Here is an 18,432-nt window from a genome sequence, read left to right as displayed (position 1 = left end):
AATGCCATATGTTAAACCCTTAAAATGGTATCAGCTAGCACTTTAAATTGCAGAGCATGTTTTTGGCTAGGACAGTAATGATTTTAAAAGGATCAATATTTGGAATTTCTAGATTGGTAATGAAGGGCTAGCCACTGATTTGCCTGATGACACTGAAGAGGCTTTGAAAGAGTTTGATTTCTTAGTATCAGCTGAAGATGGTGAAGGAGCTGGGGAAGCTCGAAGCTCTGGTGATGGAACAGAATGGGGTAAGGAAATCTATAAAGTTGCTAACTAATTGCATATGCCTGGCCATTGCGTTGTGTGTGATATTGTATTTATTAATGTTCATCTAAGTTCCATTTAGCCTTCTGACAATGTTACCAATAGTTTTATAAAATTAGATCTTCAGAATTGATTGAGTGTAATGTGACATGATTGAGTTTATTTGCTGTGTCACAGAAAGATAAAAAGTTCTAGAGTTTTTCTTTACATCTCAGCTTCATTAAAGTCAGAAGAAATTGTGCTTGTATTGAAGCAATCAGAGGGTTTAACATTTGTACTCCAGCATTAATATTTTTATGCAAATAATCATCAGTTTCATGAAAAGTTTCCCTTTTTCATAAGATTCAGCTTCACTTCCTGTTTCTTGAGTAATGATGCAGCTTGTACAATGTGTATCATCACCTGTGTATACACAATCTGGGCAAGATTGTGGCTTGGGTTGATAGTGGCCTGTGATGACCATCTCCAAGTAGAGAGAACCTGATATGACATTCATTGCTGCTACTGTCTTATGATTCCCAACATGATTTGGGAGGAGGTTTAATCATTGTTAGGCGGGATCAGCTATATAACTGTTGTGACTAGAGCAAATTAGAGTCTCGAACAATTGGATCACTTTCTAAACTTACAACACCTACAAGGCATCACCATAATACAGCATGGAAGCAGGCTGTTTGCACCAAGTGGTCCATGCTAACCACAGCATCCTCTCTAGCAGGCCCCAGTTGCCAATGTTCAGCCCATAACTCTCAAAGCATCCTGCCACCTTCCCCTCTTCTCCCCAAGTACCTTTCTAGATGTATTTTTATAATTGTACCTGCCTCAACCATTTCCTCTACTGTCATTTCAGGTACTTAGTACCTTCTATGTAAAGAAGTTACTTCTCAGGTCTCTTAAAACTCTCTCCTCTTATCTTGTGCCCTATAGTTTTGACTTCCTAACCCTGAGGAAAGACAATGAATATTCAGCTCATTCATAATCTTCATAATATTATAAACTTCTGTGAGATCACCCCTCGTTCTTCTGTGTTCCAGGGAATAAAAATCTAGCGTGGCCAATCTCTCTCTAAATCAGGCTCTGTAGTCCATATGGCATTCTCGAAAATCTCTTCTGCACTCTTTCCACTTGACAATATCTTTCTTATAACAGTGTGACCAAAATTGTACACAAAACTTCAGTATAACCTCACCTTCAACTTGTTTAACTGTAATATAATGTCTTTGCTCCTAAACTCAATTTCCTGACTGGAGAAGGCCAGCATTCTAAGTGCCTTTTTCACCACCCTGTCAACTTGCGCAGCCTCTTTTGGTAAGCTGTGTGCTTGTACTCCCAGGTCCCTCTGTTCCACAATACTCGTCAGTACCCTGCCGTTCACTGTATAAGTCTTACTCTGGTTTGTATGTCCAAAATGCATCATCTCATAATTATCGGAGTTGAAATCCATTTGCAATTCCTCAGTCCATCTCTGTAACTGAACAAAATTGCTTTGGAATTCATTGTAATCTGCTTCATTATCAACAAGAACCCCTAATTTGGTATCATCAGCAAACTTGCTAATCATGCCATGTACATTCACATCCAAATCATTTACTTAAATAATGAATAACAGAGGTCCCAACACTGACCCCTGAGGCACCCCATGAGTCACAAGTCTTCAGATGGAGAATTGAACTTTAACCATCACTCTCTGCTTCCTCTCAACAAGCCAATTCTGAATCTACTTTACTAGCTCCCCTTGAATCCAAGCAACCTAACCTTCCAAATCAGCTTGCCATGCGGGACATTGATGAAGGCGTCACTAAAGTCCAAGTAGACAATATCCTCTGCCCTACCTTTAACTTCAGTTGCAAGAGAAAGTTTGTGAACCCTTTGCAATTACCTGGTTTTCTGTATTAATTACTCATAAAATGTAGTTTGATCTTTATCTAAGCCACAATAACAGACAAACAATCTGCCTAAACTAATAAAGCACAAACAATTGTACTACTTCTCGTCAATACTGAATGTACCATTTAGACAATCACAGTGCAAGTTCCAAAAGGTATGTGAACCTCTGGGATAATGCCTTCCACAAAAGCTATTTGGAGTCAGGTGTTCCAAATAATGAGATGAGATTAGAGGTGTGGGTTGTAGAGGTGCCCTGCTCGACAAAAAAGACAAAGTCAGGTTACTGACAGAGCCTCCTCTTCTCAAGAAAGATCTGTTTATGTGCACCATGCCTCAATTAAGACAAGAAGAATTATAGAGATGCATAAAGCTGGAAAAGGCTGCAGAAGATTTTCTAAAGATCTGAGTGTTCATTAGTCCACATTAAGAGAAACTGTCTACAAATGGAGGAAATTCAGTCCTGTTGCTACTCTCCTAAGGAGTGGGCCTCCTGCAAGAGTACAATGTGCAATGCTGAAGGAGGTGAAAAAGAACCCAAGGGTAACAGCAAAAAACCTGCAGAAATCTCTGGAACTTTTAAAGTCTCTGTTCATGTATCCACTATAAGAAGAACACAGAACAAGAATAGTGTTCAAGGGAGGAAACCAATACTCTCCAAAAAAAAACACATTGCTGCATGTCTTAAGTTTGCAAAAGACCACCTGGATGTTCCACAATGCTTCTGGGACAGTGTTCTGTGGGCAGATGAGACAAAAGTTGAACTTTTTGGCAGAAATGCACGCTGCTTCTGTTTGGAGGGAAAAGGGCACTGCACGCCAACACGAAAACCTCATCCCAACTGTGAAGCATGGGGGAAGGAGCATCATGGTTTGGGGCTGATATGCTGCCTCAGGGCCTGGACAATCGTTGAGGGAGCAATGGACTCAAAATTGTATCAAGACATTTTACAGGAGAATGTCAGGGTAGCAGTACCTCACTGAAGCTTAATAGAAGTTGGATGATGCAGCAAAACAATTAACTGAAACACAAGAGTAAATCAGTAATAGAATGGTTTAAAAAGAAGAACATTTGTGTTTTGGAATGGCAAAGTCAGACTCCAGACCTTAACCCAATTGGGATGCTGTGGCGTGACCTGAAGAGGACTGTTCTTGTAAGGTATCCCAGAAATATTGATGAATTGAAACAGTTTTGTGTGAAGAAATGGACTAAAATTCCTCTTTGCCGTTGTGCAAGTGATTCACCATTACAGGAAATGTTTGGTGGAGGTTATTGCTGCTAAATGAGTTATTAAATACAAGGGTTTGCTTACTTGAACTGTGAATGATTAAACAGTGTGTTCAATAAAGGCATGAAAAGTACACTTGTATGTGGATTAGTTTAGGCTAATTGTATTTCTGTATTATTGTGACTTAGATGAAGATCGGACCATATTTTATGAGTAATTAATGCAGAAAATCAGGTAATTGCAAAGAGTTCACAAACTTTTTCTTGCATCTTTTTAGTTATCTCTTTGAAAAATTCCAAAAGGTCCGTCAGACATGAACTCCCACAAAACCATGCTGATTATTCTGATCAGGCCTTGACTATCCAAGTAGCTCACAAAATGCTGGAGATTTGACTATCCAAGTGCTGATAGATTTTGTCTCTCAGAATTCCCTCCAGTGACTTCTTTCAACTGAAGTCAGACTCATGTGTCCTGTACATTCCTGGCCTGTCCTGTCTACCCTTCTTGAACAATGGAACAACAATTGCTAGCCTTCATTTCTTTTCCAATGGCTAATGACAAAGCAAATGTCTTTTTCAAAGGCTTCAATAATTTCTCCCTTGGCCTCCCATAAGGTCTGGAAGTGTGCATGGTAAACTTGAGGATTTGCCTAACTTAATGTGCTTCAAAACTGTACAGTATCTCCTTCCTTGCGATATGTATATGATACAAGACTTCACTTATTACCTTAGTTTCTATGGTATCTATGATATTCTCCTTGGTATACACTGAGGGTAAGTAGACATTAAACATCTCAACCATCAATGTGTGCTGCTGACAGATATGGTCTAGTGATATTTTAAAGGATCTACCATAGTATCTGCCTCGTCACCCTTTTACTGATAATATAACTGAAGATCCTCCTCCCCCCATCTTTTTAACCTGGAACCTTTCCCACTTAGCTTGCTTCAACTATCACCTTCAAGTTAGTCCTCCTTTCCGGTACTGAATAACCGTCTCAGCCCAAGGCGTCAGCTGTGAGCACCTGCAGAATCTCTTGTGTTTAACTTTAACCCTCCCTGCCAAGTCCCAGCTAATGGCTTCTGGACTCTTGATATGACCCACTTACAAGCCTTCCACTTGCTATATATTCCTTTGCTTTTAAATAATCACCTGGTCAACCCAGTTAAATCCCACCTTAATGTCCTCAAAATTAGCCTTGTTCCAGTTCAGGTCTTTAACCTATGGAGTTGTTCTTCTTCCATAACTATTTGAAATCTCATCGAATTGTGGTCACTGGGCCCAAAGTGCTCTCCAACTGCTATTTCAGTTACTTGGTCCACCTCATTCCCTTAGAAGAGGTCCAGTATTGCACCTTCCCAAGTAGGTTCCCCTATATATTATTTAAAGGAAATTATTGGACCCACTGAACATATTCTGCCCCACCCAATCCATTTATATTCTGAGTGGCCCTGTCTATGTCATGAAAATTGAAATCTCCTACAGGCATTAGCCTATTATTCTCAGAACTATGTGCATTCCTTCAACTCATCTGCTCCTCAAGCTCCTTTTGATTGGTGGGGGTGGGGGGCAGGTCTGTAATACAGCACTACAAAGCTAACCATCCCTTTCTTACTTTTAAGATCAACCCACATGGCGTTGTTAGATGATTCCCCAAGAAGAAAGAAGAAAGCAAATTATAGGCTAGTGGTTTGGAAGATTTTGGATTCGATTGTGAAGCATGAGGTCTCTGGGTACTTGGAGGCTCTTGATAAAATAAGCCAAAATCAGTTTGATTTACTTGAAGGAAGATCTTGTCTGACAAGTATGTTGGAATTCTTTGAAGAAATAACAAACAGGATAGACAAAGGAGAATCAGTGGATATTGTGCACTTGGATTTTCAGAAGGCTTTTGACAAGGTGCTGCACATGAAGTTGTTTAACAAGATAAAAGGAACTAGCATGGATAGAGGATTGGCTGATTGGCAGGAGATAAAGAGTGGAAATAAAGGGAGCCTTTCTCGTTGGTGACGAGTGGTATTCTGCAGGGGTCAGTGTTGAGACCACTTGCATCTTTTTATGTTAATGTCAGTGATTTGGATGACATAATTGATGGCTTTGTGGCCAGGTTTGCAGATGATATGAAGATAAGTGGAGGGGTAGGTCGTGTTGAGGAAGCAGGGAAACTGCAGAGAGTCTGAGCCAGATTAGGAGAATGGACAAAGAAGTGGCAGATGGAATATGTCAGGAAGTTACAGTCATGCACTTTGGTAGAAGGAACAAAAGTGTAGACTATTTTCTAAGCAGGTAGAAAATTCAAAAATTTGAGATGCAAAGGGACTTGAGAGCCCTCGTGCAGGATTCCCTAAAGGTTAACTTGCAGGTTGAGTTGGTGATAAGGTAAGGAGATACAGCATGAGCATTAATTTTGAGAGAACTAGTTTATAAAAGCAAGGATGTAATGCTGAGGCTTTATAAGGCACTAGTAAGGTCTCACTTGGAGTGGTGTGAGTAATTTTGGGTCCTTATCTAAGAAAGGATGTGCTGACATTGGAGAGGGTTCAGAGGAGGTTCACAAGAATGATTCCAGGAATGAAAGGGTTATTGTATGAGAAGTGTTTGATGGCTTCAGGTCTGTACTCCCTGGAATTTAGAAGAATGGGGGGAGGGGGATCTCATTAAAACCTATCGAATGTTGAGAGGCCTAGATAGGGTGGATATGAAGAGAATGCTTCTTATGGTGGGGGAGTCTAGGACGAGAGGGCACACCTTTGGGATAGAGGAATGTCCATCTTGAATGGATATGAGGTAGAATTTCTTTAGCGAGAGAGTGGTGAATCCAGAATTCATTGCCATAAGCTTGAGGAGTCCATATCATTGGATGTACTTAAGGCAGAGATTGATAGATTCTTGATTAGTCAGGGCATGAGAGGTTCGGGGTAGATGGCAGGCAAATGGGGTGAGAGGGAAAATGGTTTAACAGTCACACCTTTCTTACCTTCATCTTACTTATTTATGAAAATTACAAATTGTTGAGCCCTTACATCCCCGTGGCATACCACTCATTATATCTAGGCTGCAAGAGAAAGATACAAAATACATAAAATGCTGGAGGAGCTCAGCTGTTCAAGCAGCATTTATTGAAAGGAATAAAGAGGCAACATTTCAGGCCAAAACTGGTTCAGTCCAGGTGAAGAGTCTTGGCCTGAAACATCAACTCATTATTTCTTTTCATAGATGCTGCCTGACCTGCAGAGTTCCTCCAGCATTTCGTGTGTGTTGCTCTGGATTTCCAGCATCTACAGAATCTGTTGTGCTTAACTTTAATGCTGCCTGCCAAGTCCATCTCATGCCCTTTTATGAAGCCTCCTACTTGCCATTTGTTTTTATTTTTTTAAATAATCACCTAGTCAACCCAGTTTAATATCCTCAAAATTGCCCTTGCTCCAGGTCAGGTCTTTTAACAGGTAGAACTGTTCTTTTTCCATGACTATGTTAAAAACTAATTGTGGTCACTGCTGCCAAAGTGCTCCCCTACCGCTACTTCAGTTACCTGGTCTACCTCATTCCCTGAGAAGGGGTCCAGTATTGTTCCTTCTCTATATTTTACTTGTGGAAACTCTTGGACTCACTGAGCAAATTATGCCCTGCCTAGACCTTTTATATTCTGGGTGGCCTTATCTAAATCAGGAAAGTTGGATATCTTGCACTGGCAATATCCTACTACTCTCTCAACTATGTGCAATCTTTCAACTCATCAGCTCCTCATGCTCCCGCTGTCTATTTGGGGGCTGGGGGGCAGGTCTGGCAGTTCTATAATATAGCCTTAGGAAAGTGACCAGCCCTTTCTTAATTTTAAGATCTACTTAAATGGCACTGCTAGGTGATTTCCCCAAGAATATCTTCCCTAAGCACTGCTGTTATGTCCTCTCATCAGCTTATACCCTTGAATGACGTATGAAGGCAAAGGTTTAATTGTTGATGCTGCAGTAGTACTGAGTAAGCTTAACACTGTCTATTTCAAAGCAGTTTGCTTGAGACATTTATTCACTATTCAGTACAATTGTCCTTTATATCATTGACAACCTTTGGCTGCAGCATGTTTTACCTATAGAGTGCAGTTTGGGTATTCATCTTCAGCAGCTCTTTCTAAAACTGCCTTTAACACCAATGAGGACAGATACAAGGAAGCTGAATCATGACCAAATCCTCTCCCAGGTCTCGCAAATTCCTGGCTTGGATCTGTAATGTCAACTTTTCATCAACACTTGGTCAATGTCTGAAACTTTTGGGGATACTTTGAACATGTGAATATTAACAGTTTAAAAGAAATTGCACAAGCCATTACCTTGAGGGTAACCCAGTGACTGTTACCTATCAATCCTGTGTCCTGAAGATTTTTTAAGGATTAGTTTGACTAATTGATCATCTGAAATGAGATGTTGTAAGTAGTGGTAAATGCAGTCTTAAGAAGGAAAATAAATTGCCAGCAGTTAGTGCTGTTTGTTTAAAGTATGTGCTAATACTGAGCCTTGACCTTGGAAGTTAATTCTGCATTTTTTCCTTTGTAACTGTATGATGACCCACAATTCCATAGCACATCATCTTTCTTTGAAGAGCTCTCCCAGCTATCCTGTTGTTAAAATTCACCTCCTACACAAAATTTTTTGCAACAAAATAATCATCATAAGTTTTTTGAGCAAAGTGTCAGCATTTGAAGTTTTCAATTGTTTAAATTTTGCATAAATAATTGGTTTGTATAAATAACATATAACATTCTAGGAAACCTCCAGATGCTTTTCCCATATGTATTCTATTTTATTTTCTTTAAGTTCTATCAATTGTCTAATTAATAGTAAATTAGTTTTTAATTCTGAATTTCTCTCTTGATTAATCTACATCTGCAAATCTGTGAATTGCAGATGGTGATGAATTTGTGGTCTGTTTTAATAGTATTGATAACCTTAAACCAAGATTTTTAGGTATCTTGCTTTTGGCTGTTTATTAGAAAGTTTCAATTTCTTTAGATGAAGTAGATGTGTTCAGGGTGTTCCAGGGTCAAATAGAAATACTGAGTTCCAAGAGAAATGTATTTTAACCTTTTGTCCAAAAAAACTTGAAATTTCTGTCAATCTTTCTTAATTTTTAGCATTTATTCTTGTACTAGATTATTCCTCTTTCATAGTTAAATGTATGACGTTTTTTGGAACTTGACTGAATTGTGAAATCTACCTAGAGGACTATTAAAGAGACAAGAATGTAAAAATTAGGGGTAATGGTTATACAGATAGTTAATTTAACACTGACATTCAATAGGATTGTTAACTGAGCGTCAATTCCCACTCCCCACCAAAATCATCCACTGATTTGGCAAATACTGTTTTCCTTTCATAAGACACAAAAAATACTTATATACAAAAATCCCAAGAACTCTGAATTATTTCTCTTTCATTATTTATTCTCCATTTTCTTTTCTTCTCTAGTTCTAACATATTCTTGTTATTTGGGTTCTGAACATCTGTAATAGGCCTCGATGGTTTATCGATGTCAAGAACAGGCTTTTTATCACAAAGCAATTTTTTTGCCAGCAGTAGGCAACAATAAAAAAATTCTTTAAAAGGAAAATATACAATTCACAGTCTATTCAAAATATCATAAATTAATTTATAATAGTGAAACTAATCTGTGGATTATTCTTTAGTAAACAGACAATCCCTAGTGTGATCAAGTGAAGGAGGGTTATTACTAATCTTGGCACATGCCTTTAAGTGAACTTCTTAACAAGGTGAAAGGAGAACTGATTTTGTATGCTGTCCAATTTATTGCTTGTCAGGGAAGGTGAGAGTAAAAATACTGACTGTAATGGTGCTTTGCTATATTGGATACAAGGGCATGGAATTGCAATAATCAAGTTCACATTGGCCATTAAGAATATCCTTTCCAAGAATAGGGCCTATAAACAAAGAGTAATTTGCTTTTAATTTTTTTTAGCTAAAATTGTAAAAAAAACTGTGTAATTATTCTTTGGTTATGTTTTAAACCACTAATCCACTTGAACTAGCAGCAGTGATTGCTTGCATTCCAATTGGCTGATTTTTTTTCAATGATGTGCTGCATGTAGACAAAGATGACTTCTCACCAGCTTCGGAGGTTTGGGCTGTAGACAAGGGACTAATAAGTAAACTGAAGGAACAGTACATGAAGGAGCGGAAAGGCAAGAAGGGGGTCAAGAGTAAGTGCAGATGATTCTTAACAATACAGTGCAACCTTTCTTGTTGACATAAATCTGTTTTAATCTCATTTCTTTTTCATTAATTTTATATTTTTTCAGTATTTTCCTTTAAAATTTAAAACTGTAGATTAGGGGTGCAACGAACATTGGTAAGTGGGGCTTGAATTCTGGTGTGGAAGTCATATAGGCTGCATTTCTGAGAGTATAGTTATATCTGCACTTTAACCATTCAGAAAATAATGATTCTTAAAATTTATTTACTCTTGAAATTGTTTAGTTCATAAACTGATATTCTCCTTGTGTTAGGCAGAACCAATTGGCGAGATTGCTTTATTTTGAAGAATGTACATACTGATTTAATTCTAAAATGATGCATTTGTACCTTATAAACAAGCTGCTAAAAAAGCTGTCAGAAAGTTTTAAGAATTTTTGAATTTCGTTGAAAGCTAAAACTTGAATAGGAGTTAAATTCAAAATGTAGAAAATTAAATTGCTGGTTCGATCATCTTTAAATGTAGTGATAACAAGTGAAGTGTAAACTGTTTTACCTTCAGGTGAAGCTCAAATACTGCATATGTTACACAAGAACTAACATTGCATGTTAAACATTTTGAACTGCATGTTTCATTCCAGCAAGAAGTGCGCACACACTGATATAGTCTTGTAATTTTATATCCTAATGGATGCCTGTTTATGACTAATTCTTTTATCAAAATAATTAAAATGTTGGCTTTCTTAGAATTTGGCTTTGATGTTAGAATAAAATCCTGTAAAAAAAAACAAGGAAGATGCAGAGAGTGAACAATATGATATTTAGTAATAGAGCCTCAAGCTTTTTAAATTTTATTGATTTTGGTAATTGAAAGTAAATTCTTCATTATTTGCTTCAGTATTGATTGGAACTAGGATTATTGCTTCCTTCATATATAACGTTTCAGGGGTGGGATGATAGGGATGGGTAGAGGTAGATAATATCAACTTTTAAGTAACTTGTAATAAACATAGAAAGACTTTAGGCCATGTAATTTCATAATTACAATATTACTTAGTAATGTTTTTTAACAAATAGAATATATAATTAAGATTGAAAAACAATTTACCTCTATGTCATTGGCATTGAGGACGTGAAGAAAATGGCTAAATTCTATATTATTATATTATATTATATATAGAATATGCCCATGTTCTTAAATCCTATCTATATGTTTCATATGTAACTTCGGGAGAAAATTTTAACCTGAAGATTTGAAAACAAGAAGAGTTCATCTTTCATATGTTTTAAAATGTTGAATTAGTATTTTAACCTGCAAAGAGGATCATCAACACTGTGATTGTTTGGTTATGTTGGAGTAACTTTAGTTCTCAGTAAAGAAATCTTCTGAATAAGGCTGTGCTGCTTTGAGTATCCAAGCACATATTTCAAATACACAAATGCTAGAAATCAGAAACTAGTGTTTACTTGGATCACTGTGGAGGTGAATGAACATGAGTTAATTCACAGGAATTGTGTATTAATTGTGGAGAAGCATAAGATTTTCTTTGACTCTAAACATGATTCTTTCTATCAGTTTTAAAATCTTATATGAATAGAATCAAAGAAGGTGACCATTACTAATTAACTGCTTGCAACTGATTTAAAAAAAACATTAGGATGTAATTGTACAAAACACTTCAATAAACTTATCTTTTTCAGTCTTGGTTTTCTCATTGTAGCTGTCATATGTACCCATGATATTTTAAATTTTTCTGCCATTAATACTCAGTATGGTATGCAGAATGCTTAGCAGAAGAGACTGGTTTCTCATTATTGCATTTTTTTTTTCTGGCCACAATTCCAGGTTTTACTTTAGAGGGAAATTAAAATTACAGTTTAGCAGCAATATGAAATTAGTGTCATTCATTTAATGGGATGGTGCATTGGTACATGACCTCAATACTATATCTATGATGTATCATAAGTAGAAAGAAGCGTGAGAATTTCAATTTAAGCGATTGCCAATCCACCGGTTTATACTCAATCATCAACAAAGTGATGGTATGAGATCTTGACTGTGCTGTGAAGCGCAGCATATCTTTATTAATCTCATGAATATTCAATTGACTTTTACTAATACCACTTGCTTCTCACTCGTGGTCCAAATATGGGTAAAAAATCTAAGCTAGAGATGAAAGAAAAATGACTGTCCTTGACATTAAGTCAGTATTTCACAGAGAGCAGCATTAGGAGTCCTCTTAGCACTGATGTCGATGGAAATTGAAGAGAAAGCTCCTCCTTGGTGGGAATTGTATCTCACACTAATGATGGTGGTTGTGGCTGTTAATGATCATCTTCACAGCCCCAGGACATTGCTGCAGGAGTTAATAGTCACCACAATTTTAAATGGTTTGTTAATAACTTTCCATCATACCATCATATGTGAGAATGTTCAGTGAGGATCATGCAATATTTAATTCTGTTTGCAGATCCTCCAAGAATGAAGCACTGTATAATTTCAAGTATTCTTAGCTAAAATATAGATCATAATATGTGCCAAGTAACATTTGTCATATAAAAATGCCAAGCATAGACTTTCTCCAACAGGTCAAGAGTTGCTGAGTCTTCTATCGATTTTCTGATAGTCAACATTGACCAAAATCTAAACTAACCACTGAAATATTGTGGCTACAGGAATAACTTAGATACTGGATCTCCTGCAGCAAGTGACTTGCTTCATTCAGCAATTCTTTTCACAATCGAGAAAGCATATAACAAGTGCGATAGGATATTACAGGTTTCCCCCGCCATCCGAAGGTAGAGCATTCCTATGAAATGGTTTGTAAGCCAAAATGTCGTAAAGCGAAGAAGCAATTACCATTTATTTATATGGGAAAATTTTGTGAGCATTCGCAGACCCAAAAATAACCTACCAAATCATGCCAAATAACACATAAAACCTAAAATAACAGTAACATATAGTAAAAGCAGGAATGAGATGATAAATACGCAGCCTATATAAAAGTAGAAATACTTTTCCACAATCATTACTGCACTGTTCTCCGTAGCGAAAATCTCATGCAAGCACCGTCGGCAGAAAATCTCACGCAAGCACTGTTGGCAAAAACACGGCACAAGTGCTCTCCAGTAACCTTTAAGCTATGAAGCTGCCAAATCGTACCAAATAACATGTAAAAATACACGGCCTATATAAAGTAGAAATAATGTATGTACAGTGTAGTATCACTTATCGGAATTGGGAAAGCGCGGAGCACACTGATGATGGTGTGTTAGGCTGAGTCATCGCAGGCTGGGGTGGTGCAATGGCCCCCACCCTCCAGGCTGCCGACCGATACATTGCCGCGAAGTATGCAGCGGTGCAGTGGTAGCCAGGAGGCACACAGCACATCTTTAAGAAAAAAGCCGAAATAAACAATCTAATTAATTGGGTGTCGCCCAACACGTATTTGTAGGCCCAGATCAGTGCCGATTTCCGATTGCGTCGTCTCTGATCTAGGCTGACAGTTACGTGTTGGGTGGCACCTAATTAATTAGCATGTTTATTTTGGCTTTTTTCTTAAAGATGTGCTGTGTGCCTCCCGACTACCGCTGCATTCTCCGCGAATCAGTATCTGTCCAGGGCCCAGGGGTTGGGGTGGTGGGACACTGGGGTGTCATCTCGTCGTCTGTTTTCATCAGAGCAGGCAGCTCATCTTCTCCTATGACTGCCCGCCTCGATGTCGAAGGTCGAGGTTCGGTGTCTGCTGTGGCTGATGTGGAAGGCTTGCTTGACTGCTTAGCCTTGCGCATTTTTCTGTCATACAGTTCTTTGTAAGGACTCAAACCATCTTGCAAATATCCCCTAAACCTAAGTACCCTTTCAAAATTAAAGTTGTACTTTATCATTGCAGCGAAAATCTCACGCAGCTGCTTCACGTTCAGTTCGCTACTGCATTCGGTTTCGATTGTTATCCTTTCTTCTTCCAATTGCATCAGCTCTTGACACGAAGGGTTCCGGCCCGAAACGTCGACTCATTGTTTCCACGGATGCTGCCCGACTTGCTGAGTTCCTCCAGTGTGTTGTGAGTGGAGCTCTTCATCTATCAGTTCTTGGTCATGGGATGCCAAAACCTCTTCAACATCATGTTCTTCAGCTTCCACAAGCCAAACTCACTTTGTCCTTGCTTTGTTCACCACGATCGAAACACTTAATTATGTCTAGTTTTACGCTCAGTGTAACACCCTTACGAGCTGTTTCAGGCTTTACCGATACCATAAAACTCATCTTGCAAACGACTGCTCAGAGGCATGTGTTAAAGCAATGCTGGCTAAAAGGCAGTTCCGGATCCGGGGGAGAGCGGCTGCGCGGAGCGCGCGCTGCCTTTTATCGTGCGCTGCTTTTTTTTTCGTAACAGTGAAAACACCTTCTGAAAGCGAAAACAGGGAACTAATGTAGGTCTTTCGTAACAGTGAGGTTTTGTAAAGCGGACGTTGGAAAAGCGGGGGACACCTGTATCAATTTGCCAGAGTAAGTGGTGCTCCAAGAACATCTAAAGCAAAGCATCGTCTGTTGGCACTCAAACCACCATTTGGAACATTCATAGTCTGCACTACAGTACCCACTCTATGGCTACAATGGGTACTGACTTCAAAATGCAATGCAGTTATTCGGGAAGGCTCCTCTTTCACCATATCCTTCATTCGCAGTCTTCATCAGCAAGAAGAAAAATGGCACCTGACGCTTGGGATACCATCATCTATGGGTTCCTTCAAGTTTTGCACTTTCTTGACTTGGGTAAACATTACCATTCCTTCATCATTCAGTCTATATTCTTGAAATCCCTACCCAATCACAGCAGAGGATGGATAGTATATAGCTTTCTCAGTTGTATCTTCATCCTGGAAATGAATGGGGAAAAATAAGTGTTTACTTCATTGTCAGATTTTACACATACTGGAAATTGAGGTTGCAGAGGACGTCCATTTGTAGTTAAACTTAGCTAATCTGGCTAATATAAAGAAATTAGCTCGGGAAGGTATTATGCAGTAATTCCTATTGATGTGGTGTTGCAAAGCAGTTGGAAACTCATTTAACATTATACATTCTCTTTGGGAAGGATGGGGAAATGTCATATTGAAATGAGTACTATAATATTTAAGGAGGAAATTCCTTAATGGTGAGTGAATAAGCAAGGAGATATGTTGGATGTGGACACTTAATGGGTGGAATTAGGAAAAGACTTGAGGAAAATAGTGAGAGTTGTATATTGACTTCTGGTACACCTGTTAAGAGTCTTAAACTGTACAAGTGTAGAATGAAACAAAGAATACAATATGTAGTTTTATTGGGTTCTTCTAACTCACGTAATGGATAAGCAGATTAGTTCTAGTTGGAAATGTGAATTTTTACCGTGTTCAAATTTTGTTTGCAGTAGTTCGTCCAGGAAACAACGGAGGGAAGGCATAGTACATTTAGCACTGAGTGAGGAGAAATAATTTTAGTTAACAGCATAATATTGCTGTTATGGTTCTAATAATAAAAAAATTATGTTGAGAGAAAAGAGTAATGAATGAGTACATTAGTTATGATTTGGCAGTGGCATGGGAACTGGAGTGATTGGACAGAGAAAGGGCAATTGCTATATACATAGATGTAGCATGTAGTTTAGAAAGGGTTAAGAATTTAATTCTGGTAACGGGCAAATTTGAAATGAGAGATGATTACAGGAATGAGGGTATTATATTTAAATGCACTCTGAATACTGAATAAGGTAGATGCTCTTGTAGCACATATAGAGATTGGCGGGCTTGGCATGAGCATCAATGAATCGTGGCTAAAAGATCATAGTTGGGAGCTTAACATCCCAAGGATACACATTGTATCAAAAGGACAGACAGTTAGGCAGAGGGGGTGTTTGGCTTTGTTGGTACAAAATGAAATCAAATCCTTAGAAAGAGGTGATGTGGTACCAGAAGATATAGAGTCCTTGTGGGTAGAGTTAAGAAACTGCAAGGGTAAAAATACCTTGATGGGAATTGTTTTCAGGCCTCCATACAAACCAGGATGTAGGGTACAAATTACAATGGGAGATAGAAAAGGCTATTATGATAGTCATGGGGATTTCAATATGCAGAAAGATTAGGAAAATTAGATTGGTGCTGGATCCCAAGAGAAGGAATTTGATGTCATTTTAGAATACCTTCTGGTTGTGCTGACTCGGAAAAAGGCAATTCTGGATTGGATGTTGTGTAATTAACCAGGTTTGATTAGGGAGGTTAAGGTAATGGAACCCTTAGGTACAGTGATCATAATATGACATAATTCACCCTGCAGTTTAAAAGGGAGTAGTCAAATTCAGATGTATCATTATTACAGATGAGTAAAGGGAACTGTAGAGGCATGAGAGGAGCTGGCCAAAATTGATTGAAAAGGTCACTAATAGGGATGATGACAGAACAGGAATGTTCTGGGAGTTTCTGGGAGCAATCTGGAAGGTACAAGATAGGTAGATCCCAAAAAAGGGATCTAAAGGGAGGATGAAGCAACTGGCTGACGGAGATCAAGACAGGATAAAAGCACAATAGAGCATACAATATAGCAAAAATTATTGGAGAACTAGAGATTGGGAAGCTTTTAAAAACCAACAAAAGACAACTAAAAAAGCCATAAGGAGAGAAAACATTAAATAGGAAGGTAAGCTAGCTAATAATATAAAAGAGGGTACCAAAGATTTTTCCAGATATGTAGTAAAAGAGAGGCGCACGTGGATACTTGACCACTGGAAAATTATGCTGGAGAGGTAGTAATGGGGGGCAAAGAAATGTTGGATGAACTGAATAAGTGTTTTGCGTCAGTCTTCGCTATGGAAGACACCACCAGGATGTCAGAAATTCAAGAATATTGGGGAGCAGAAGGAAATAGTAGTTGCTGTTACTACGGAGAATATGCTTGGGAATCTAAAAGGTCTGAAGGGAGATGGGTCATTTAACCAGATGGGCTGCACTCAGGGTTCTGAAGGAGGTAGCTGAAGAGATCGTAGAGGCATTAGCAGCGATCTTTCAAGAATCATTAGATTCGGAATGGTTCTGAAAGACTGGAAAATCGTAAATGTCACTCCACTTTTTAAGAAGGGAGAGAGGCAGAAGAAGGAAAATTCTAGGCCAGTTAGCTCAAGTTCAGTAGTTCTGAAGATGTTGGAGTCCATTATTAAGGATATGGTTTCAGGATACTTGCAGGCACATGATAAAATAGGTTGAAGTATAGTTTCAGCATGGTTTCCTTAAGGGGAATTATTGTCTAATATTTCAGACAGAATCGGCCTGCTGGTGGCGTAATGACATCAGCGCCGGACTTCGGAGCAAAGGCTCCCGAGTTTGAATCCAGCCGGCTCCCTTGCACACTTTCCATCCGTGCGGGGTTGAGCATCAAGCTAGCAACTCGGCCTCGTAAAAATAAGAAACCCTGCTAAAAAAAAAAACAATGCCATCATGATGGCGTCCCGATGACCCCACTCGGAGTTAAGGGCTTTCTTCTTCTTCTATTTAAGGCAGAATAGACAAAGGAGAGTCAGTGGATTGTTTGGATTTTCAGAAGGTCTTTGACAAGGTGTCGAACATGAGCTTGCAAAACAGGATGGTATTACAGCAAAAATATTAACGATTAGAAGATTAAGCAACTGACTGGAGGCCAAAGAATGGGAATAAAGAAAGCCTTTTCTGTTTGGCAGTCAGTGACTAGTGGTGTGCCACAGAGCTCGGTGCTGGGACTGCTTTTTGTGTTATATGTCTATGCTTTGGATGATAGAATTGTTGGCTTTGTGGCCAAGCTCATGGACGATGCAAAGATGGGAGGAAGGGCAGTTAGTTTTGAGGTAGCAGGGAGTCTGCAGAGGACTTGGACAGATCTGGAGAATGGGCAAAAAAGTAGCAGACAGAATATATGTTCATATATGTCGAAGGAGTAAGGTGTAGAGTGATTTCTAAATGCAGAGAAAATTCAGAAATCAGTTGCAAAAGGACTTGGGAGTCCTCGTGCAGGAATCACTAAAAGTTAACTTGGAGATTGAGTCGATTGTAAGGAAGACAAATGTAATGCAAGCATTCATTTTGAGAGGACTAAAATATAAAAGCAAGGATGTAATGCTGAGGCTTTATAAGGCATTGGTCAGACCTCACTTGGGAGTATTGTGAGCAGTTTTGAGCCCCTTAGAAATTTGCTGACATTGGAAAGGGTCCAGATGCAGGAACAAAAGATTTAATGTATGAAGAAATTTTGATGGCTTTGGACCTAAGCTTCCTGGAGTTTAGAAAATGAGGAGTAGTGCGGGGCCTCATTACAACCTATTAAATATTGAAAGGCCTAGATAGATTAGATGTGGAGGGGATGTTTCCTATAGTGAAGGAGCCTAGGATCAGAGAGCATAACCTCAGAATAGAGGGATGTCCTTTTGGAACAGAAGTGAGGAGGAATTGCTTTAAACTAGCCATGTTGGAATGGCAGAGCAAACTCGATGGACCAAATGGTGTGATTCTGCTCCTGTGTGTTATGATCTTATTTGTAAATGTATGTGAATTGCAGAGGCAAAAAAATATATCCATTGTATTTCAAATTGATTTTTGGCTAGAATATTGATTTATTGTTGGACTTTAATATGAACCATTACAGTGTACGTCAGGGTGTTGCATTTATTTTACCTGACTTGCAGGCTGTGGTTAAATGGCTCTCAAACCAGTGGACCAGGTTATGAAGTACATATTAAAGGAACAATTTTTTTTTGTTTTTGGGCCTGATATCTAGTCTGAATGTTGTTCAGATATTCAAATATTGGTGTAACATATACTTCTCAAATTAAGGTTCATCATACTGCCTTT

At 38.6% G+C, this 18,432-nt stretch overlaps 1 protein-coding gene across 3 annotated transcripts in view; it reads left to right on the top strand.

The window, feature by feature from the left end:
• Window positions 1–18,432, top strand: part of strn3 (striatin, calmodulin binding protein 3) — a 192,420-nt gene that overhangs the window by 90,552 nt on the left and 83,436 nt on the right. For 2 of the 3 annotated variants that reach the window (XM_072267231.1, XM_072267237.1), the window contains exon 7: window positions 113–248. In XM_072267231.1, coding sequence (XP_072123332.1) covers window positions 113–248 — 136 coding nt within the window. Of the gene's footprint in view, window positions 1–112; window positions 249–9,476; window positions 9,588–18,432 lie in introns of all 3 variants that reach the window. The other variant, XM_072267225.1, reaches the window with a different exon arrangement.

Source organism: Mobula birostris, chromosome 1, assembly GCF_030028105.1.
Source record: "Mobula birostris isolate sMobBir1 chromosome 1, sMobBir1.hap1, whole genome shotgun sequence".
Classification (NCBI taxonomy): domain Eukaryota; kingdom Metazoa; phylum Chordata; class Chondrichthyes; order Myliobatiformes; family Myliobatidae; genus Mobula; species Mobula birostris.
This window is presented reverse-complemented; position numbering and strand designations above follow the sequence as displayed.